The sequence below is a fragment of the Sylvia atricapilla genome, chromosome 1, assembly GCF_009819655.1.
Source record: "Sylvia atricapilla isolate bSylAtr1 chromosome 1, bSylAtr1.pri, whole genome shotgun sequence".
NCBI classification, from domain to species: domain Eukaryota; kingdom Metazoa; phylum Chordata; class Aves; order Passeriformes; family Sylviidae; genus Sylvia; species Sylvia atricapilla.
In genome coordinates, this window is record NC_089140.1 from 15,834,658 (window position 1) to 15,859,627 (window position 24,970).

The 24,970-nt window shown below is 40.4% G+C and overlaps 2 protein-coding genes across 2 annotated transcripts in view; both read left to right on the forward strand.

Moving 5' to 3' along the window:
* Window positions 1-5,781: 5,781 nt before the first annotated feature.
* On the forward strand, window positions 5,782-7,624 carry LOC136372941 (transcription initiation factor TFIID subunit 4-like). The gene is made up of 2 exons (XM_066337835.1): window positions 5,782-5,976; window positions 6,860-7,624. Exons 1-2 carry the CDS (start codon window positions 5,782-5,784, stop codon window positions 7,622-7,624), a joined length of 960 nt encoding a protein of 319 aa, XP_066193932.1.
* Window positions 7,196-24,970, forward strand: part of MPP7 (MAGUK p55 scaffold protein 7) — a 148,193-nt gene continuing 130,418 nt past the window's right edge. The window contains exons 1-2 of the mRNA XM_066315663.1: window positions 7,196-7,271; window positions 11,163-11,239. The gene's annotated coding sequence lies outside the window, so the exon portion shown is untranslated. The remainder of the gene's footprint in view (window positions 7,272-11,162; window positions 11,240-24,970) is intronic.

A 24,970-nucleotide genomic window follows, 5' to 3' on the forward strand; every position in this document is an offset into this window, starting at 1 on the left:
AATTGGACAGTAGTCTTATGATTGGTCAAGTTTATTTATCTATCTATCTATCTATACAGAACAGCTTATCAGGTATGGTTTGGAAGCAAATTCTTGAGGAAACCATCCTGGAAAGGATTCAAAGCAAAACAAATTTCTGACAGGTAAATTATTTTGAGACAAACTTGTATTTCTGCTCAATTTAGTTTCTACTTCATAAGTGAGAATGTGGTGATACGAATGGCAGAAAAGATATCAGCTTGGTTTGCAGTAAGGAAAACTTTAACACTGAGCAAGAAGAACAAGACATATTTGGAGTAGGGACAAAACTGAGCTTGGTTATTTATCAAAATGCCATGAATATTCAAAACTGCTTATGCACAACAAAAACATTCATGGTAAGCTCGCCCAGCATTCAGAATAAAAAGGTCAGATCTGAAGATGTGTGTACCTCTATGATAGCTGAATCCTGAGAAGAAATTATCAAATACTAGAAATCCTAAAGGTGGTCCCACAGAAAAACACTGGGTTCTGGCTGAGTACACTGAAGGTTAGTACTAAGAAAAAGGTTCAAGATCATAGAAGAGCAAACTTAGCTCACTCGGAGCTCAGATGGGAGGGATTCCCTAGAGGATAAAGAACTTAATGAGCTCTGGGAAGTTTTCGAGAATATTCTCCTGGAAGCACAAAATGTTCATCCCCTTTAAAGGCAAGGAAAGTAGGTGGAGCAAGAGACCCCCTTGGCTTAACTGAGAGCTCCTGTGTCTGCTCAAAACTAAGAGAGACTTGTACCAGAAATGGAAAAGTGAATGGATACTCATTGAGAACTACCAGGGTGTGCAGAAATGCAGTCAGAAAAGCAAAAGTTGAAATGGGCCAGACATATCAAAAACCTCAAGGAAGGGATCTTCAGGTGTGTAATCAACAAGCAGAAACAGAAGAGAAACACTGGCCTATTATTACACAGGAGAGGTGAATTAGTTACAAACAACACTTTGAAGGCTCAAGACTTTCTTCTCCTGTCTTTACCAGCACTATTGGACCCCAGGCGTTGGGAACAAAAATCCAGAGTTGGTGGATGAACTCTACAGGAGCTTGACCCCTACAAATCAATGGAGCCTGACAATATCCACCCAAGGGTGTTAGGAGCTGGTTCATGTTGTTATGAGGCCACTCTTCTCAGGCTGGGAGAAGTTGTGGAGACTGGGGGCAACCCAAAAGACTAATGTTACACCCATCTATACCAACAGCTTAAAGGAGGCTCCAGGAAATTCTAGGCCCATCAGTCTTACTTCAGTCTCTAGGAAAATTACGGAATGAATCCTCCTGGGGCTATCAGATGAAGCATGTAGTTAGGAAAAGGCAGCATGGGCTCACCAAAGATAAATAGTATTTGATAAACCTGATCACCTTCTCCAACGAAGTAACCTCTTAAGTTGATGTGGGATGAACAGTGAACATTATCTACATGCCTTTCTCCAAGGCTCTGGATACAGTTTCCATCGGGCTCCTCCTGGGCAACTGAGGTATTATGGTCTAGACAAGAGTCCACACGGTGAGTGAGGAGCTGGCTGAGAGGCTGCACCCAGAGCAGGGTGACAAAGAGATCCTTTTCAAACTGGCAACCTGCCACAAGAGGGACCTCCCAGGGATCAATATTGGGCCCAGCACTGTTTAGTATCTTCAATAGCAATCTGGATGATGGGGTCAAGTAGACCCTGATGAATTTTGCTTCCCCTAAACTGAGTGGGAGACTGGACACTTTGGGATGAAGAGCCACCCTGCAGGAAGACCTAGATAGGCTGGAAGAGTGAGCTACCAAGAACCTTATGAAGTTAACAAGGACAAGTAAGATCTTGCACCTGGGAAAGTAATCCATGAGTGCAGCACAGGTTGGGATGTACCGGGTGCTGGGGAGGAACTCTGTAGGAAGGAACCTGGCCCAGGTGGACAAGCAGTTGAATATGAGTCTGCTACTGAGGTAAATAAGCCAACAGGATCCTGGGCTGAATCAAGAAGGGCATTACCAGCAGAGATAAAGATGTCATTATCCTGCTCTACTCAGCACTTGGCCAGACTACACTTGGAATGGTGAATTCAGTTTTTGTCTCTGCTATGCAAAAAACAGGTGGGCAGCTGGAGAGGGTCCAGAGAAGGGCAACAAAGATGATCTAAGGGCTCAAAGCCTGCCATGTGAGGAAAGGCTGAGAGAACTGGGCTTGCTCAGTCTTCAGACAAGAAGGCTCAGGGGAGACCTGATGGAGGAAAAGGTTCTAGTATTTAAGGGGTGGCTACAAGGAAGATAGAGAGTCAATTTTTAAAATGAGACGCATGGAAAAGACAAAGGGTGGTAAGTACAAGTTACAGCCACAGAGATTCCAATTGGACACAAGAGGAATATTCTTCACAAGAACAACCAACCACTGGAATAATCTCCAAAAAAAAGTGGTGGATTTCCTTTGGACACTTTTAAGATTAGTCTGGGCAGGGTGCTGAACCATCTGGTCTGGATAATGCTTTTGCCAAGAAAGGTTGGACCAGATAATCCTTCAGGTCCCTTCCAGCCTAGTATTCCATGACTAACACTATAGACAGAAAAACTTTACAAGGTGAAGGGGAAAAAAGTGATATATTTTGAAACTTTTATAAATATAATGAAAGAAGACAGTTAAGATTACTTTATGAGCAGCTATAAAAAATTCTCAACCTAAACCAACAAAAAATAATGTTCAACATATTTCAATATTTATTCATAGTACTGTATTGAAGCTCCACATGCCCTCCACAAGCATTACAGATTTCTACTGTATCAGTCAGAAATCTGGAATCTCTAGAGCAGATTTTTGATTTAACAAACTCGGATGTTACTAGTTTGCATTTGTAATAAGAAGACCAGGCAAATAATGTGCACACATGAATGTCCATGTTCTTTCAGTAAAATAATTTGCATAACTCATTTACTATACCTAGACAGCAATACTTCAGAGTACTGCTGAACAAAAAAAAATTCAGAAGGTTTTGCAATTATAATAGGAAAAAGTGAGAAAACAAACTAAATATGCCTTAAATAAATGAAACCATTTTAACATATTTTCCAGTATCCTTGATTTGCAATGACTGAAACATTATATTTTCCAGTATCCTCAGTTTGCAATGACTGAAACAGATATTTTGCTGTTCCAGTTCTATTCAGCCAGTCCTTTGTGCTATACAAGAAGCCTGTCTGCTGGAATACTATGAAGATGAAACAGTAACACAAAAAAATAAGCAAGTATTTAAAATGCAACAGGAAAAAAAAAAGTCTATGACTATTTATTTCACTTGCACCAACAATGTTGGAATTTAAGATAAAAATAGAATAATATGGTTTATACTCATATCAGAGAAAAATCAAGGAAGTAAACTTGGCTGGAGACAGCTGTCATAACTATTTTTTGAGCAAATCAAATAGATTAGATTGAAAAAAACTCCCACCCAACCTGTTTTCTAGAAAATTTTCTAAATAAGCATGTCTGGCAAACTGCTCAATAAATGTAATGTACCACAAACTGTGTGCCACAATCCAGAGAACACAGCTTGAATGCTGGGAACAGAGTGGGAGACACTTGAGATGGCTCTGTTAAATTATGCAAGAATCTTAGTTATGCAGAGCAAAAGTGTCAGTGTCAGGAGGTGAATAACACCAAAGCAGTTTCTAAACACACACAACTAAACATATTTGAAGCAGGAGTTCTCAAATTGTCCCATAGGGCTGGCCACACTTTGAAGAGAAACTGGCTCAGTTTCACTTCCCATTAATGATCATATAATATCTTTATGCCAAATACAGCAACTGCCTGCATGGAAAAATAATTTTAGGAAAGTATTTAATATGTTTTTAACTGCCTTGTAACAACAACTTAGCAACTGAAAAGAGAAATGCCAACACTTTGTGATGGGCTAAATCTTTAGAGGCAACCAGGAAGATTCTGTGGGTGGAATGTGTACAGTGATATGCAGACGTGGTACCACTTGAGATGTCTTTCTACTGTTGCAGCCCCCTGAGAGAGATGTAGGATGCTGCCTTTGTAGATTTCCAACCACGTCAGCAAGACAGAAGAAAATACCCCAGACATATCATTCATATCTAAAGAGTTTTGTGAACCAGTGTGTCTCAATAGCTTCTCAAGTGTCTTAGTTCTTCCTGCCATTTTGCACCAGGAAAACTTCTGGGAAGAAATTAAAAGGAGCAGGTCATCCAACCTGCCTAAATTTACCTCTGTAACCATATTTTTCTAGCCTGGCTCTTAGACTTTCAGACTTGGACTGATTTAATGATTTTGAGATGCTTTGTTCTTAACCAAAGTCATGTTGAAAAATGTTCTTTGAAGAATGTTTGGAAAAGCCCCTGGGTTTGGAAAAAGCAGTGACCTGTGGAAAGTTCTTCATTGTCTCCTTAGTTAAATCACATTTGCTTTTACTGAGTGTTCAGCTTACAGGAGCTGCTTTGCTTTGGATTTGTGGAGAATACACCCTCTTTCAAAACGAATAGAAAGCTCTACTCACTCCCTCCAAACCCTACAGTAGGAAAGGAAGGAAAATCCATGGATGGGCACAATGGCAATTCATCTTTCTGGATGGAAGCTATGTTTTGGAGTTTTGTTGCTTAGTGTCTGTCAGCACTTTCATCCTGGATAATTTAAATTTCTCCAACAATAGCCTGACCGCAACTGAAAGTTTGCATATAAAGTATAAAAACTCAGAACTATTTATTTTTAAATTAATTTTCCAAGCGAGGTTAAGTCTTAAGATATGAAAAAGTACTTGGGTGGTACTCAGCATAACAAGAAGGAAATTATTAGTTTGGCATTTGTTTAATCTTGTGAAACATTTCTTTAAAAGGACAGTGAGATGAATATTTAAAATGTGATCTCAAAACCCACAAAAAATTTATTCATCCAGGAACTGAGCTACACTTGATGTGTCTAGTTTTTCTAGGCACTGTAATTACTGTACTGGCTTTGAGAATAACTTATTCAAAAAATAACCATGTATGTTCAACAGGTTTCCTTTCAGAAATGCTTCAGCTGCTGATGGATCACAAAAGGAAGGACCATGTCCTGTCTTTGAAGATATAGATAAAAGGGAAGTAATTGTTAATGATTTGCTCATCTAAACAAGAAATGATTGACAACATAATGAAATCCTGTAATCGTGTAGTGTGCTGAATACTGCAATTTTAAACTGAATAGGAACAAATGTCAAAGGAAGCTGAATGAGAGTAGTTGCATTATACACTACAGAACCATATGTCTGGTAATAAAAGACATGAGAGGAAACTGTACAAAACTAGTCTTCTGGAACTGCTTACATCTTGCAATGAATTTTTGGCACAATTAAAGCACTTCATTCAAAACGCTGATTGAAGACAATGCTGAAAGGCCCCTCTCAGCGCAGGAGAATTACAGCTGTCCAAAACCACCTGTAGTGACATATTTTGAAGAGATTAGCCAGGAACTACTATCAGTACAGCATGCTGTAGACTCTAGGGAGCACTTCTGCAGGCTGGCAGTCCAGTGCACTAAATGCTGAATTGTGTGGATGTTGGACAGCACTGCTGTTGCAAACACGCAACAGTGTATTCCGGTGTATTCCTTTGCTTGGAAAAGACGGAAAGAATCCTTGCCATATTTTATTATATGAAAAGGAAACTCATTAAGAATAAATTCACTGAACGAGTAAAGTATCTTTCTTTCACGCACTGGTAGGACTGCAGCCTCTCCTGGGGAAGGCTCCCAGCTTGGCAGCTGCTAAGCCGTGTCCATGTCCCAAACGCATCCCGCCAGCCGTACCTGTCCAGCTGCTCCCCCCGCTCCCTCCCGGAGCAGCGCGGTGTCCCCGGGAGCTCCCACACCGGGGCTGGTCCCCAACCTGAGGGACCGCGCGTCGTTTAACATTGAGGATTCAGAGCGAAACAAAACAGGAGGAAACAAAACCCAGTGGGAGAAGCAAACCGAAGTATTTCTTTTCCCATAGTACCTTTTAAGGATATTTTCAATAAGCATTAGAGGAACAACGTCGCGTTACCCCAAAATACTTGGATCGCAGTGAAATAATGTGGTTCACTGCTAGCAAGTGCATTAAACAGAAGGCACGGAGCTGACAAATGAATTAATGAGCTTTGTCACTATTGCTGTTCGGGCTTGGACAAACAGCTGCTGCAGATCACTGCTGTTCGCCCGTGCACAGCCCTGAGGGATGGTTTGCAACCTTTGACTGCAAGGTCTGAGGGCTCTACTGCTAAAAAGGTCCAAAGATGCGAGTTCATATATCCAGCAAATAATTTTAACTGATTTCTAGGGACGAAAATATGTGCATGCAAAGGTGCTCCAACTCAAAGACTTGAAACAAATTGGCATAATAAATAAACAAAAATAGGAAGATGCTTAACAGCACAAATGATAACCGTGTGAAGAGCTTTGCATTCGCTTTCCTGCAGAACCGTAATGAATTTTTGGCAGCCCTGGCGGCGCCCCGTGAGGCGGCTCCTCCCAGAGGGGGACTCAGCCCTGAGCGAGGGGCTCATCCCTGAGGGGAGGGCTCAGCCCTGAGCGAGGGGCTCATCCCTGAGGGGAGGGCTCAGCCCTGAACAGAGGCTCATCCCCGAGCGGGGCTCACCCCTGAGGGAGCGTTCACCCCGGAGCGGGGATTACCCCTGAGGGAGCGCTCACCTCGGAGCGGGGATCACCCCTGAGCGGGGATTACCCCCGAGTAAGGAGCTCACCCCTGAGCGGAGGCTCACCCCTGAGCGGGGATTACCCCCGAGCGGGGAGTTCACCCCTGAGGGAGCGCTCACCTCGGAGCGGGGATCACCCCTGAGCGGGGATTACCCCCGAGTAAGGAGCTCACCCCTGAGCGGAGGCTCACCCCTGAGCGGGGATTACCCCCGAGCGGGGAGTTCACCCCTGAGGGAGCGCTCACCCCCGAGCTCCCGGCGCGGGACCCGCGGCCCAGCCCCGCCACAGGCATCACGCGCCCCCCGCGGGCAGGGCCCCGCCTCCGCGACGGGCCAATGGCGGCCGGGCCCCGCGCGGCCCCTCCCTCCGCCAGCCAATGGCGCGCGGGCCCTGGCAGCGGGCGGGCCGTGGGCGCGCGGCCGTTGGGCTGCTCGGGCCCCGCCCCGGTGGGCGGCGCGCCCGGCCCGGCCCGGCCCAGCGCGGCGGCGGCGGCGGCGGCGGCGACGCGGAGCCGGGGCGAGCGGAGCCGCGGGTTGACCGAGCTGAGCCGCACCCGCGCGTCAGGCCCGGCCGCAGGTATGAGCCGCAGCCCTGCGGAGGTCCGCGAGCTGGCGAGGGTCGCGGCGAGGGGCTCCGAGGCGCTCGCCGTGCTGCGGTGTGCCGGAGGGATTTCCCGCGGGAAGGGTCGGCGGGCGAGCGAGGGGATGCGGCAGGTGTCGGGCTGTGGCCGCTCGGTCCCGGGGGCGCGGGGAGCGCCGGTTCCGAGACGGGCCCCGTCCCCCGCCTCTCCGGGAGCCCCCGGAGCCGCTCCTGTGCCCGCGGGGCTCCTGGGGCCGGCGGCTCTGTGCGGGCAGCGCCGCGGCCCCGAGACCCCCCCGCGGGCAGCGCCGGCCGTGCGGGAGCGGGCGGGGAGCCCACGGTGGATCTAATCACCGCCAGTGCTCCGGCTTTTAAAAGCTGCCGGGCGGCCGGGGTTCGTTGCGCAGAGCTCGTTCTGACAAGTAATGGATGTGACTGAGCCATTAAGGGACACCGGGCTGCGCGGCCGGGCTCTGGAGACCCATCAACTTCAGTTTATGGGGTATCGGGAACGGGAGGCGTTTTTATGAATTGCCTGGTAATAACTTAATTCACCTGTGAGGCCAGCTGCTGTTAATGCCTACATTTAATCTGTGTGGAGCAATAAATAGCTATTAATTTGGCACGTTGCATGTAGAGAAGGTAGATGATATTTCAAGAAAGAGCTGGGAAGAGCGGTAGTTGCTTATGCATGTTACTTGTGTGCTTTCACTTCTGAATTCCTAGATTCGTTTTATTTTACCGGTGTTTATAACAACCTGCCTTTCTTTGCCTACAGAGCTTTTTAATTGAGTTGGTTTTTTAAACAACGTGCCATAGCTTTGCATTTTCTTCCCTCTATAGATAATTTAATCTGTAGAAGAATTTCAGGGGTAATAACTTTCAGTGATCATAGAATCGGCAAGGTTGGAAGAGACCTTTAAGATCAAGTCCAGCCATGAGCCCGTCAACACTATCACTTGTAACCCCTAAAGCAGTAAATCATATCACCCAGCACCAGAGATCTTCCCTTTGAAGAAGACTGAACAGCTGGGACAGTGGTGATCAACATCATTAGATGTTATGGCTATCTTTGGTAGCTGAATTCAGAATTTGTTTCTTACGGTTAGGTATTTTGAATTAGATCTAGAGTTCTTGCTTTCAGTTTGCTTAGATCAAGAGCCTCATTTTAATGTTGTTTTGTAGGTGTTCATTTTAAAATATAGTATTATCATCCATCAGGTAGGTCCCTTTTAGGTAGGATTGTTATATCTTGGCCATATTTATAGAAGTATCTTACTCAATTTACTACTAGGTAAATCACTTACTGAAAGTATTCTTTGTCCTTAATTGATGTGAATGATCAAATCTATAATCTTACTTAGAGTTAACATTAGGATTTTGCTAGACGTCACTGTTTGGATTAAGATATTTTGCATTCAGGGTGTGTGCATGTAGCTTCTACAAGCTGTCTTAAAGCAACAGTTAATTTAGGGTTTGTAATCTAGTCGTGCAGAACTAGGAAATGAGTGAATGAGAGTCATCAGTTTCAACTGTGCCAGTTTATTCATCTGTATGAAAAGGAGTAAAGCAGTAACCTAAGTGCTGAGGAGTTGATTTAACTGATTTCAGACATCGACTAGGTTTGGACTTTATTGTGAATGTGTTTATATTTACATGTGTACACTTAAAAGGAGCGGGGAAGTCCCAGAGCTGCAGATTGCTGTCAGCTGGCAAAGTACATCAAGGAATGACTGCTGTATGTTTACTCTGTTCTTGTTCTCAATGCATCCACTAACAGTACTTATTAGAAACGGGATACTGTGTCAGATGGACCTTGAACCTGAGTTACTATTGCGTTTTGTGTTTGTAATAAAATGTTTTCTGTGTAGGAGCATGTCGTTAGGAAGTTAAATTTTAAATTAGGCAGGTGTCAGAGCTTTAAGTTTTTAGGAGTACAGTATAAAAGTCAATACGAGGTACATAAAAAGCAGGCTAAGGAATGTACTGTCACTTTGGAATTTTATTTGCATTTTTGTTGACATCCCAAGATCTGATAGGAAATGGTCACAAGAATGTTTTCTAAAGTGGCAACTTCCAGTCCTTTTCTGAGTACCTTGTAGGAGTACTGTGCTTCTCACGAAGATGATGTTAAGTCTGCTGCAACTCCCATCTTAGGATGTTGCAATGTTGCCTTTCACTGAAACTCCAGCCTTAGTTCTGCTCTCTAGCGTGTGGAAAAGAGCAGAAGGGATCTATAAAAAGTCATTCAGTAGCATCTTCCCCCCAAACTGGTTTTCTTTGTTGAGTTTTACTGTGGAACTTTCTATGATAATGAGTAGAAGCAGGAAAAAAATCCAGTCTTGCTGCTAGCAAAGAGCCTGTTAGTTGCCTCCTAGAGCACGTTTTGGAAAGTTGTTGCAATGAGTTAAGCAAGTTTGACCATCTAGAACTACATGAATTATGTGTAGGAGTGATGAAAGCTTGCCACATAGTTGTGCTAATGCAGTTTAATCCCAGGCTATGGTGTGTATATTCTTCCTGACCTCATCTCCTCTTGATGCTCGTCTTTGTTTGTTAAAGAAAAGATATATTAAATTGTGTCCTCCTAATTTTAGTCTTAGAAGTACAATAATATAGCTGAATTTATTTATATGTGCTTTCAGTGGATTCTGGACATTTCTATCACATGTGATATCATATACTTATCTAATACAGTACCTTGCCCTGTATTACAGAAATAGAGAGGGCACAAACATTACTTAATACACTTCAAATAACTTTTACACTGCAGTATCCTTAAAAGCCCTTGACAGCCCAGACCACTAGCTCTGTCCCATGTCATGTTGGCCGTATGGCAGGTCTGAGAACAGCTCTGATACCATGTTTTTGTATTTTACTGAATAATTTTTGAACATTACCAAGAGGTGTTCAGTAAAGTTCTTTGACAAATGAATTTTCAAAGATAGCAATAGATGATAGATACACTGACATGGTCTTTATTTTAGCTGGCAGACTTGCATTTAGGGAAAACCCATGAGAAATAAAAAATAAGGCATGTCTGAATGTGCACAAAACTTTGATGTTCTTGAATATTTGCTTTTGTTATGCTTAACTACCAAAGCACACAACTTGAAATTTCCCCCCACTTTGGTAGGCTAACAGATTCCATGTGTTCTTAAGCAGTATCATTAAACAGATTAGTCTTTGGGACTCCAGGTTTTGTCCTGAAAATGTTTTATCAATCTACATTATGAATCGTGGCTAGAATCAATCTTATCTCACAGTTGTAAACTCTGAAGAAAAGATGAGCTGTTTCTAGGAGGAGTAGGCAGTGCATAATGGATGTTTGCTGGATGCTGGTGTGCACAGTCAGTTATGGTCTGGAGGTTATTGCTGACTTTCAAAGCAGAGTAATTAGCTCTCATGAAGGAAATGAGCATCTTTACTGTAGGCAAGAAGTCACAAGTACTTAAGGGCTTTTTAATGTGGACACATACTGTGCAGTGGTAGAAGGCTTATACCTAAAATTTTTTACCAGGATTTGCATATTGTTCATGTATAAAGTGAGATTATATATCTGAAGTCTTACAGATGTTTATATGTTAGATAAAGCTTACCTGTACCCATTTTGAAATCATTATTTTGCTTAATTATAATTTGAAGACCAATTTATATAGGGCAGGTGTGGAGGCAGAATAAATTTGAATCCTCTCCCCCACTAGCTAAAGTAAGTCTTTTGACTTCTCTTGTTTCTGCAGGGCTTCAAGGAGAATCAAATATTTGGATGTTAACTGCTTTAAATTTATTCTCCAAACATATAGAATGAAAAAGTGCAAGTATGTAGTGTTTATTTCCAGTACTGACAAGAATGTCATATTACTATTAGCCTTTCCCCTTTTCTTTCAGATTCCACAGACTCTCAGCTTGGCAATCTGAAAAATGCATTATCTTATGCTGCTGTTGAAGTGAAAACAGTTATCCAGGTAGGACTCCCTTGTGATGACTCTTGCTTATTGTTTTCTGATACTAAATTAGGCTGTTGCTTGTTTGTTACATCCTAACCAATAAATAGATTTGTGTAGATCAGCATTAAAGACTAAGAATGATTTCATATCATGCTTAGTGCTAATGGATAAAGTTGTGAAAGTGTTGTACCATTATGTGCTATAAGTATTGTGTGTTGTCTGTGTACTGCTTTATTGTCTTGTAAAGACAGTCTCTTCTTTGAGTCAAGAATGGCTAATTTTTCTTATGTTATTTCAACATGTATGATAGGAGAAGTTTTGAAATATAGCGAAGTATTGCAAATGCAGCCAACAGTCAGTGATGGCTGACTTTGAAACATCTTGCATTATAAATTGTGTAGCAAGTTTAGGTATAAAGTAACACTGCTTCAGAGCTACTAATTGTGTCTTAGAATTTGAAAATACACATATCTATTTATAAAAAGAGCATAGAAAACCTTTATTGCTTTCATAATGTATCGTTTGGTGGGTTGAATTTAGTTTAGCCAATGAAGCTGTTCTGAGAGAAACAATGTAGTTTCAGATATGAAATGCAGAGCTGCTGTTTCACAGACAATATGTCATGAATGCTATCTAAAGAAAGAGACTTGGCATTGCTAATTATACATGAGAGTGAAGTATATTTATTTCACACATCGATGTGACCGAATCAGCAGCTTCAACTGGCGTATGGAGAGGGGTTTTTTGTGGTTTTAGAAAACACCTTACAAGTTCAGCTGATAAAAAGCCTTGCTTATTTATTCACGGTCCAGGAGAGCTGGAAAACAAGAGCTAAATCTGCTCTAATTCTGAATCTAAAGAAACAGTCCCGAATTTTTTTAGAGGTTTGACAGATACAGTAATGAAGACTTTCAGTGGCTTAACAGATACAGTGATTGACATTTTCAATGAATAGCTGTTCATGAGCAGTTAATTATCTCATTGTAGTCTGGGTCATTTGGGAAGCTGTCAACACAGTTAACTTCTGTGTTAGGATTGCATTGTAAGTGAAATGTGTGTGTGGAAGGGGGAACACCAGAGCTGCATCTTCTTGAAGCTAGCAAGGCTGGAGAAGTGACCAAAACCATCCTCTCACTGAGCAGCTTGCTACTTAGTTAAGGTGAATGAATGCTAAAGCTTAATGAAGTTGTGAAATCTCTACTCTAAATCATATCTAAAAATCCTTGCTCCTCCCTTAATGCTTCCCCTCCTACCAGCCCAAGGCAGTTGGTGCTGCTCCCCCCAGGACAAACAGCAGCCCTTTGTTAGCTGCCTTGCCTAGGGCTCACTCTGTCCTCGCACTGCTGCTCTCTTGACATCTGGGAATCCCAGAGACGCTGAAAGGAGCCTTTTGCTGCCTGGTTTCCAAGGTTAGCTCATTCAGTAAATCTGTGTTACCTCTGGTACACATCGAAGTTACATTAACCTGTAACTTCAGTCCCAGCATTTAATTTCCAGTGGAGATGGGAACATCCAGTCTGTACCACAGGGCTTGTAGGCTTCTTATTCAAAGATTGGTTACTTCTCCAAGGATCCAAATTTGTGACTTTAATAACATCAAAATTATATGTGCTAGAAACTTCGCCTTGATATTGAAATGGCACTACAAGTACTACAGCACAACAGGTCTGAAAGGGCCCTGCTTGAGCTGCAGTGCATGACTCCCTGCTTCGAAAGCTTGTGGAGTGTTTGAAATATGATACAGACAGTGACTTGGACCACCTTCCAGCTGCCTCCAGCAGTCTGAGCAAGGGTATCGAAATGGCAAGCAAACCTCAGAGGATAAAACTGTGAATGGCATGCTTTGAGCCAAGTGCTGAAGGGTGTCTTTGGTCCCTCATCTGACTGCTGTGAGAGTCATGTGTCTGTGCCGGGGGACCTGGCGAGACACCCTGAGTGCTTCCCAGAGAAGACTGGCTGGCTTCAAGAAATCTTGGTGGTTAAAATAGGGAGCAAAAATCAAGTGCAGCAGCTGAGTACTGAGGCAATATAGAGGTCAGTTGTCCAGCAAACACATTTTTGTATTGAGTGTAGAAAACACTGATGTTTTCCTTTCTTTAGAACCATGGCTGCAACTTGCACATGCAGGTGGTTGAATGCTGTTGAGGTCTCCATCTGTTTAGAGATGCTGGAAGATGCTGCTTCTAGTGGATGGTGGGCATGCTGTCAGCCTCTCTGAGGGAGAAACTCTCACTGGAACTAGCAGATTTTTCTGGACTGCAGCAGTGGAGGAAAATGTCTTCCTGGGCAGTTAGATGTACAAAGTTCTGCTGTGAGTGCCAGAAAGGGAAGGATTCTCAAGGCAGTTACTGGAGGATGGAAGTTAAAAGGGACAAGTTATAAGTGACTTACTGAGAGTCAAACAACCAGGTTGACAGCTGGAGAAAAGTTTTTTTAACACTATGTACTGCATTAAACATTATCTTAACTCCTGATTGCATGATATATGCTTTTATTACTTAATGAAGATTCTTTCTCATTCGGGCTTTATATTAAACTTGTTCACATTGATATGTGAAGACTTAAATACTTCATTTCCAAACGGAAAAACTTGGGATGGGAACAGAATGATGTGAGAAACCAATACAGAAATCAGTCTGAAAAGAAGACTCTTCAGGTGACATGGCTGTGGAAGAAGAGTTTAAATATTTTAGGTACAGAAAGATATTCTAGCAGAGTTGTAAAACATACTTTTTTATAGAGACCTGATTTAAAGTCATGTGCAGGCATTAATACGACAATTACTTGGATTTTGAAAAAAAGCCCAGGCCCACACATTCTTCTTAAGCACAGGAGTCTTAAGTAATACCTGTTAGGAAAGGTTTGCAAACTCAGTAACCTTTTCTCACAGTAGAAGTTGTCTGATCTGCAAATTATATTTAAGAAGTCACAGAATACCAAGGGAACGTAAGAAAAATTTCTTTTTTTTTTCTTTTGTAAGAAAAATGCTCTTTTTTGTTTCATATTTAGAGAAGAGTTATCTGGGGTTTGTGTGTGACCCAAATCAGTTCTCCTTGGTTATTATCACCTTACATGACTGAAAAAAAGTACAGAGAAACATAACCATAAGCAGTATGAAGATGGGTCGTCTCCCCAGTAACTCCACACCCAGTGGTTCACTTCTGCCTCAAGAAACCAAAGGTGATGTTAGCTTTTTCTTATGGTCCATAACTAAAGCATCCTGTAGGAAGATAGGTTTAGGTAAATACTCTGTTTAACTGCTTTGTGAATAGAGGCAGATAGCAATTGTAACACAATGTTTAATTCAGTAGATTTGTTGTGTAGGTGGATGTGTAATCGGTGATGGCTGTTGAGTAAATGTCATTTCATTAATGTTGAATTTGTATTTTACTTCTCAGACTTTCAGCTTTGCAACACTATTTAATGAATTCCAGATAGCTGTTTTGACTTTCTATGGATGATAGCAATTACATTTGAAAGAAAACAAGAGATATTCTGGTTTCTTTATCCAAGGACTGAGCTCACCATTTTAAGTGCTGTTAACTTACAGCAGGGAGTTAAATGTCCCACCTTGTTAAATCACTTACTCTCTCTTCTCTAAAGCTTTCATTTAGCTTTGATGTAGCATTAATATTTAAAATGTATGTATCAGTTCAATAGACACATGCATTACTTATCAAAACACTGCAGCTTATTAAACAAACCTCCTGTCATCACAGGTGGAAGTCTAGAGTGACATGTAGTGCCAGGAGGTGTGTTATATATTTTTACCAGCTGTTCAGTTGGGATGATGGGTACTTCAGGAAGAAAAAACCAAAAGTTAGGGATGGCTCATCCCTGGCAGTGTTCAAGGCTGGGTTGGGTGGGGTTTTAAATAACGTCATCTAGTGGGGGGTATCCCTGCCCGCAACATTGGGGTTGGAAGTAGGGGATCTCTAAGGTTCCTTCCAACCCAAACCATTCTGTGATTCTATGAAAAAATCATCTTGGTAATACGAATGGAGTATCTCCAGATTCCTTACAAGAAAACATGCATGCACATTAATATAGTCTATAACTAACAGACCATAGTAACAGGGAAATATTAAGTAATTGGACTTTCTGTGCCTGTTCTGTGTGTTTTTATAAACAGTTTCTACTGTGTCAGAGCAGCTACATGTTTTAATTGAGATTTCTTACATTTGCCCACATTGTAAAGATCTAGGTAATAAATTTAGTTTTCCTCAGTTATCCAAAAGCAAATCTCATCTTGTGTGTGATACTTATGGTTAGACATTTGTTTTGCTGCTAATTTGCAACTCATAAGGTCACTCAGCAGTGGGATAAAAATAAGTCTTTCTTCCAGTGCCTGCCCAGGCGTGGTTGGAGTTGCTGCGCCCTGTCTGCAGGATTCCAGCACGCTTCTGTCGCTCCTGGCTCCCAGGCTGCAAGGACAGTGTCCTCACTACAGAGGCCAGACTTCTTCATCCCTGTCCTTGCACTGGGGTGCTTCTCATTCACTGGCAGGTCAAATTCAAATACTGATTTATCTTATTTTTAGGTGTGCGTTTGACAGGACAGTTGAGCAAAGGGCTAAACTTTCCTTTTGTGCCCTCCAGTTAGTGTGGGCCTTACAACCCATGTGCTGGCCATCACACATGAATCAAAAGCATATTGTCACCACCTTCTCTCTCAAGCAGGGCTAGGTTTTGATTCTGCTTTAAAACCTGTTAATATCTCTCTACTGTTGTTCGTTATATCATCTCCTGAATAGTGGGAATTAAGAGAATACATATGTTCCTCTGTATATATTTTGCTGCCTTTAGAAAGAAATAGGTCTCTCTTGTAGTTCTTGGAATGTTTTTTAGAGGCATTAAATTATATATTGTTCTGAATTAGTAAGTAATAATATGACCTTGTCTTCTTGAAAACTCATTCTTGAGTAGTAAGCCAAGATGTTATCTCCCAACTTGAATGCTTGACTAGAGATATGAGATTTGATATGGGTGTGTGTGACAGGCACACGTAGCCTGCTTTCCCAATGGAGAAGTAAGAACATGCCACAGCCTAAACGAAAGCCTAATGTCTAATTACCTTGTGCCAAACCTTGTTTTTTACTGTGTTATGATAGGAAAGGTAATTAAAAATCCAGTGTTGTATGTTGCAGATCCACTCCCAAATCTAGAATCTAGAAGTTACAAACGCATTAGAAACTACATATTTTCTCTTCTTTGTAGTTAGATAATCTTTTATTTGGGGGCAGGGTGTTGATGTTTCTATGCATAAACTCTTCCTCATATGCACGTCTACTGTACAAAGAATTCTTTCATGGTGTATGTGTTTAAGTACGAGACAGTCCTCACTGCAAGGAGACTGAATGTGTGTGCATCTGCAGCTGTTACCAAGGGAAACATTTGACCTCGAGTTTCAGATGATTGTTGCATCAAACCTCTCTCACTAATGAGTCTTCTCCACCTTCCTCTTCAGTAAAACCTTTCTCAGGCCAGGGAAGAAAGCAGAAAGAGTGATGAGGTAGAGAAAGGAAAATGTCAGATGCTTCCCATTCTTTTAGTAGAATCAGTGCATTTCAGGAGAATTTTTTTCTGAACTTCTGCTGGAAGGGAACAGAGAGGTAGTCCTGGAAATAGTAAAGGTAAAGGGAGAGCTCATCTCATCCACTGTATCCTACAGGAATCTTGTAACAAAAGATGGATGGTAAAAACTTTAAATAAAAGCCTGTTTACAAAGGGTCAGGGGATGAGCTATGTGGGTCATCAGGTAAGGAACTGGCTTCAGCCTGATATAAATTGTTGTAGTGGTACCACAGCTTAGGTCAGTGGTTCCCAGTCAGTATGTTGTATTGTCATGGGGAGAGAACAAACAGTACTGTCAGGCTGGCTTGGACTTCTCCTTGTAGTAGTTCTTTAAGTGATGCTGAGATGTTTCTTCCATGTAGCTAAATTGGGCTGTGTTCTGGCAGTCAACCTGAGGCAGATTTCTTTTCTGTTGCTGATGTCTTATTAGAGAGTTCCTGATCTGACCTATTTTCATGGGAGTCTTCAGCTTATGACTTGGCATGGGATTGAACCAGCTCCCAGAATGTCTGATGTGGCTTTACAAACTTGGAATTAAATATAAATGAAGAAAGAAGAACCCTGCCAGTAAAAACTGCAAGGTTTTGTGACTATCAGCCTGAAGCCTAGCATAAACAACTATTCCTGAGATTCCCAAGTCATATTTCTAGGACACTATTTTAGAAAGTATTATTTCAAAATAATACACTAAAAAATGGCTGTACTACTTGGGACACAGCATTCCTTTGCTGTCATTGCAGTGACATTGCAAAATAATTCAGACTGCTTGGAAATTGACCAGGGGTGAGTGTAGGAGAGTAATCAGAATATCTGAATGAGAATTCTGTAAATTGTTTGTAGGTGCAGTTTGGAAGAGCAGAAGACACAAAGCAGGAGTATTTTGAGATGGGCGCAATTCTTAATATCTGCATATTTTCTGGGTGCTCTAAGTGAATTTTGTACAGACAGCTTTTCCATTTGTATGCTTAGCAGTGCTTACAGTGTTTCTGAGGTGTTCAGTTGGCTTTTTTAGTGCTTATCTTAAGGAAAAGACCTTTTGTGATACAAAATATTCTTGGTAACTTTATTTCACATTTAAGGTAAGTTTCTGGAAAAATGAATTATACTTCAAGCAATTTGTGTATTTACAATTTTGTAATATTTAGGGAAATGGAAACCAGCTCAAGTAGCTTTTATTCTTCAGTTTATTTAGTTTTGTATCAGACTGCTGAATGTCAGAATTTGTCAGAGGCCACATATATGATATTGTTGTAGTTTTGTATTTTGCTATCTAACACTATGGCAAAATAATCAAAACTATCTGCAAACAGTTAACTGAAATTTATCTTAGCAGTATCCAGTGTATCCTTTTCTATATGTGAAGGAGAGAAATGCTGCTAAAGTTGAGATGAGTATTCCCACTGCATGGTTCAAGGGAGCTCAGCTGGTGGATTATGAGGAGGCTGTGTAGAGATCAAGAAGCAGAAATCTATTTGGTACTTCCAGATGAAAAATGATCAAAGACTTGATGTGGAGTTGCAACAAAAAATGTGAAAGTGGTCATTTGAGCTTGGCATCTGCTGCTAAGACCAGCTTGCTGATGTCAGGTGGGGTGGATCAAGTAAAATGTGTTTATTTTCAGCAGGGCTAATGGGAAGTCTTTTGTGGCATCATGCAGCACACCTTTTTTCAACCCTGTCTGAATTATGCAGTCATACATCTAGAATATGCTATAATTCAGATCTGTAGGCTTTCACAGTGAATAAAAGAGTGTACGCTGTTTGGATGATAGGGTTAAAAAGCACTGGTATTCTATTATAAAAAGATGAACTAAAATGGTAGGAAAATGCTACGGTGTGATACAAACAAACTGAAAATGGACTGTAATGCTGTTTTGCAGCTACTGTGCTCTGTGCTTTGTGAAGAGAATAGAGCTAAGAAAAATAGAGATTGAGATTAATTTACAGAAACTGTATGGCTCAGACACAAGTTTTATTCTTGTTCTGGAAACTTTTCATGGCTTTAACCACAACAGTTTTGCAAGGGATGGAGATATATCTCTGGATGTCAAGCAAGCTGAAAGGCTGGTATGCCTGAAAGGCTGTCTGCTCTTTATAAAGGTTAGTGTTATAGAATGTGTTATTTCTGCCACTGTTCATGTCTAACCAATTGCTGTAGACCTTCATGTTTGCTGTAGTTCTTCTGGTTAATGATGTGAGGGCAAAAGTGGCGATTTGAACCTTTCAACAGCAAAGCCGTTTCTGGCTCCTCCTGCCTGAGATGAAGATAGTAAGGGTTGTAGCAAATAAAGTGCCCGTAGAGCATACTGGATGTCATATTGTTTGGGGTAAGATGATCTGCAGTGTGTGTGCAGAATGCTCGGGGTGCAGATCATAGGACTGCCTGGTTGCATGGAGACCAAATAACCTGAGCTCTTTCAGATTTGTGAGTACTGCATGAGAAGTGTGCTTTCTGCAGAGGCAGCATGAAATTATGAGAAGTGAGGTTATGGGTCTAAGACATTTATGGAAAGATACTCTGTGAAGGTGTTTTTTTTTGGTTTTTTTTTTTGTTTGTTTGTTTTTTTTTTTTTGTTTTTTTTTTGGCAAAGTTTGTCCTGCTGTGATATTAATACCTGGTTTTGCTTTCTGTGGTGTAATTATTCTGGGGTATTGCCTGACAGATGGTTATATCTTAGAGTTGTATCAGAATGATGTTATTTGCTTGACATTTATTGTTCTTTTAGGAATGTGGGACGGGAAAGAACCTGCCTATTCATCAAGTTTATTTTCATGCTTTTGTAGGCTTTATGTCATACACACGTAGACATATGGAGCGCTGTCTTAAAAGCTGCTGAGCCTTTTTCTGTCACTATTTTAATTAGAAGCCTCTTCCAGTGCTAAATTCCTCAACATGATGAAGCTGCTTACAGTGTTCAACCTAAATTTATTCATCATCAGTTAGTAACAATCTTGTGCCAAGAATGTCCTTTTATTTAAAATATTTATTTAAATAGATTTTTCTTACTAGAATTTTTTTACAATTATTTCAGTGTTTTTATACGCAGCCCTTGCTTTTCTGCTCAGCTTTATTTTTGTTAGGCTAAGGCCAAGTCCTTGCAGCTTCCCCCAGTTCTGTGGAAAGTAGAGCAAAATGAAGGAATGGGTAGTTGGAGACTTTTCAGCTTTCACATAGCAGGTTTTTCCAGTTCCCCAAGATGGGTGTGTCTTATTCTTTGTACTGTTGTTGATAAAAGAAGTGAATAGTAGCTTCCTTGTTATTGCAGTGCACCAACAGAAACACAGAGAGAAAATTTTGTATTTTAAACTCTCTGAAAATATTCTTCGAGTAACAAGATTGTTCAAACAATAGGGACTTGGGCATATCCTCTGATTTAGGAATGTAGACAATCCTAAGAAAGTAGTGTTGAAAGGCAGGCAGATGTTTAATTGCTTCAAGTGCGTGGGTTCCATTTTGTGTTTTTCCTTTGGCTGTTAAATGTTCATATCAGTATTCCGTAGCTGATCTGTGCACAGACAAATTCTTTGTGCATTTTTAATGACTTACTACTAAAATATGTGATCAGAGATAAATTAGATCTGATACAAAGGAATCAAAAACTGGAATTATGTTTAAATATTTTCCTGACTAATATTTACAGACACTTGCCGCTTGTAAAGCTCTCAGTAATTCAGTGTGCTCTTCTGACAATTATATTCAAAATATATCAATGGAAGGTATAAAAGGCAGATATGTTTTTCAGAATTTAGCCATTTTAAATTTTTTAAAAGCTTTGGTAGAAAGACTTGACCTAATTTCTTCCCATTTAAAATCCTAAAGGCTGTTGTGTTGGAAAAAATAAAGCAAATACTGTTTAAAATGCAGTGGAAGGTTTTATGTCCCAGGTTCTGACAAAGAACATAAGCCTTGTAATGTTCAACACTGCAGCTCATAACAATCAGGCTCCCGGCTAAGAAATTTGGAGGCAGGTATCTAAGGACCATACAATGATGGTACTCTGATCTCCTGATTAGAATTTGAAACCTGTAATGTGGGAGGAAAACTGTAATGGTTGGGAGGAAACCAGGGCATCCCTTAGACATTTATATGACCCCTACATTTATCAGAAAATACATCCCATACCCCTTTCTGCAGTTTTCTCTTAGGGGACCTGTCTGCTTTTGGACCTATCTTCTACGTGGTGGGCTAGCAGTTGATCAGCTATGAGTCCAAGAAGTCGGAGGCCTTGTTCCTGGGTTCTTCTCAACCTGAGGGATTTCAGGTCCACATTTTTCTCTTCCCAGAGTGCCATAAGCCAGTGGTTCATGCATAGGTAGGGGATCTAATCACTGGACTGCAGACTCAGACTTCCTGCCCACTCTCTGGAATTCATCAATGTGCATTTCTGATTGTGTTGTAGAATCATCAGATTGTTAAGCTTAGAAAAGACCTTTGTGATCATTGAGTGCTACCATTAACCCAACACCACCGTGCTCACCTCAAAACAGTGTCCCCATGTGCCATGGCCAACTTCTTCAGGGGAGATACAGCAGTCCTTTGTAAGGTATCCTGCAGGCTGATGAGTCAGGTGTTCTCTTGGAACATGGATTCAATCCTTCTTGCTTTTCCAGGAAAGCAATTCTGCAACTGGAGAGCAGGAGAATCAACATCTGAACAATCTGATTTTATTCTAATTTAATATTTTTAGCAGTTGTTTGACCAGAAAACTTTTTAACAAATTGAGATACTGTAATAAGGAAATGGAATAGTAATGGCCATCATTGATCATGTCACTTCTGGGCATGAAATTTGAGTGGTTTCAATTCAGGGTTTGTTTGTTTGTTTCATTTTCCTCTGTTACCCCCCCCTTTTTTTTTTTTTTTAATCTTCATGTATATTCCTTTTTCTTCAACCACAGACATGGTTTTGTATCCTGATAGAGGAAAGCAAACATGAATTTATAGCTGTTATGGTTTAAAATAAATAAAATATATTTCCTGTATTTGCAGACTATACTGGGAAACCCAACTGTGAATTTACTTGCAAAATTAAATAATTTCTTTTTTGTTTCTGAGTGGTGACATAATCTTCTGCAAAAAAAGGTCCTACTCTGCTTAGTTAAAGAAGGCAAGATTACATTGAATGGAAGACCTTAGAAGAGAGTAACCTAGCTAGGAAGCTTACTGTTAAGCTTCAAAATACTTCAAAATTTTTTCTTTACATTTTTCTATGTTATTTTGATTCCCTGTGTGATAAGCCTCAAAAGTTACTTCTACCTAGGCAAAGTTGTAATAGAATGAGATTTAGTTAACTTTGGCTCTTAAAGAGTTGTTTAGCTTTAAAGTGAGAAAAGAATGGGAAGAACTTTCCTCAATGAAAAAATTAAAATAATCATGCTAACTGCTGCTTTTTAGCTCCAACTTGCTAAATCTTCTGTGTTTCTCAGTGTAAGACAATGGCTTCCTTTATGCATGAGTGACTTCTTTAAAAATACAATTCCTGGTGCTATGAAGCAGAATTCATTAAAAAAAAACATGTTTAACACTGGTATGATTGCGCACTTTTAGTGTTGGCTGTAAAACAGAAAGAAACAATGTGTGCCCAGACAGCCATTATGGGATTGGGTTTTGTGTCCTGTATTGTATGGAATATGAAGAAAGGGCAGTCCACACGTCTGATCTGCAAGACGTCTTACCTTAAAGTGGTTTAGTTTTCATAGCTGGCACAGTTCACAGCAAGGAGCACATGTGCAGTGTCTGAGATACCTCAACATGGCAGCTTCTGCCAAATTTCACTCATGTTTCCAAATGTAATATTATGCTTATGTCCTATCCTGTCTCTGGCACTGAATTAAAACAGCACCTGTTAATATTAAGAATAAATGAAGTTACTGTAGTGTTGAGGATAAAGAGGGTTTGGTGAAAGAAAATTGGATATGAGATTTAGATTTCCTCCCTAATTAAATATTTCAAGTGGTGGTGTTCCACTTCAGTTTTATTCAGAAGTCAGAAAGCAGTAGTACAATGTTAGCACACACCTTTTTACTTAAATCTTCTTTCATGAGCTGGTATTTGCCAATATTCAGTTCAAATGATTTTAATGAATAACATGAAACACTCTGGAATGTCATTTTTGTTTTTGAGATAAATGGGTTTTTTTCAGACGCTTGTTATTCCTCTGCATGTTGGCTGATTCTCATTTGCATTTAAATCAGCTTTAACAGAGTTGTGTAGCTTATTTGTGTTCATCTTCAGTCTGACAGCTGAAGAATAGCAGATGTAAGTATGAGCATTAGGCTGAGGCTTGCATTATGCAGCTAACAATCATTTGTTCTGGTACTCTGGAGTAGAAAGTTAAAACACAGATTTCTTTCTGCTTCAGCCAGTGAGCATTGCTGAGTTTTCTGGGTTCAGTTCTGCTTTTGGATAGCACTGGTACTACTAAAAGCCAGTGAGCACCTGTACTGTGGATGTTACTGCTATGGGTAAAGAAGGGTAATGCTATTGATGCACAGTTGATTTTCTAATACCATAGCTGTCTTTCAGGATACTGTCTCAAAATAATGTGTTTTCTTTAAGACTGAAGAATATATTGCAAAAAAGATCTGTTCTGAACTCCATAACTGAATTTCTCTTAAGAATGGTTGATAAAGGACCATAATTATCTAAGCACTGTTCTGTTTCTAGTGGCAAGAAAGAAGTGAGGATAAGAAGAATCCTCTCTTGCTGCTCAGAATGAATGTTGTGTGGCTCCTTGGATGGGAAAGCAGGAGTAGCTTTTTGTCAAGGACCAAGAGACCCAGTGAGATCTTAGAGAAGTTGGGCAATGTCTACCTTGCACTGAGAAATGTGATTAACATGACAGATTCTCCAAAAGACTAATTGTGGAGGAAGTTGTCTGGGGAGGGCTGGTTCTGTTCCTTGATATGATAGTTCAATACTTTCATCTCCTAATATCCATAATGAAAAGCACTGAAAAAAGAAACTATCAGAAAAGAAGCAGAACTAATGACTTTAGTTGAAGAACATTGTTTTAGAAGTTCTTATGAATGTGCATTGCTTTCAGTGGAATGAATGGAGTAGAAAAAAACCTGTCTTCCAGATTTTATGTGATGACAGAAGTACCTTTCTTGTCTTCTTGGAAAACCAGACTTACTGCAGTTTGATATACTTGTGCCTGGGTGTGTCTTACTCAAATGTCAGTCCTAACTTAGAAGCTACAGAGGCATCCTCCTCAATAAATCACTACTTGAAGGCACTAGGACTTTTTTTAAATTGAAGTGAATATTTTTGGACAGATACTATATTAAGATTATTTTAATGGAAGGACTTCTTTCTATTTTCAGTTGCTCACTCACTAGTGACAATGGGAGATGAAAGCACTGCATTAGTTGACCTGCTGGGGTACATAAAAAAATAAGGTAATGAATTGTAGTTTGTTTAGAGGGAAGTAAAACCCCATGTTTTTTGTTTACCATATTGTTAAGGTCAAGGAAAAGCTAAAAATTAGTATTATTAATAATTATAATTATATTTTTGTGCATAAACCTAAGTTTAATTTAGAAAGGCCAAATTATCTGCATGTTGTTTTCCTGGATTATCACTAGCAGTTTCACCTTTTAAAGCATATGGGATGCAGATTGCACAATCATTTGTTCAAGACTGGATTTGATACATTGCCATTTTAAGATTAATTATTCTGACATAGTGTCACTAGTTAAAACCACGATTGCATCAATTAAAAAATGTAAAGTAAATGTTTCATTGCTTTCAATGTCTGAATATATACTGAAATTTTAAAAAGTAGTGTTAAATAGTATTAGAAAGCATTTTGGTAGTGTTACTTCTGGTTTTCAAGTAAATTATTGGAAACACTTTAAAAAGCTTGTTTTCTTGAATAATACTATTCATAACATAATGTCATTACTATTTCAAAAATTCCTTTTATGTCCTTTCATAATTTCTGTGAATGATAGCACTGTTCTGTCACTCACTTGAGCTTGTAAATAGGAAAATATTTTCCAAATTCCACATCATGTCAAGGCTATATTTAAGTCTTAGTCATTTCAAATCCTGTAGTACCGTCTGTAGGATATATCCTTTCTTATGGAATAATAGGCCTAGTATCTTTTGTCGGTTGCCACAATGTATTCTCTGTTCTTGTAATACACGGGACCTGGTTGTGCTGCGCTCTGAAA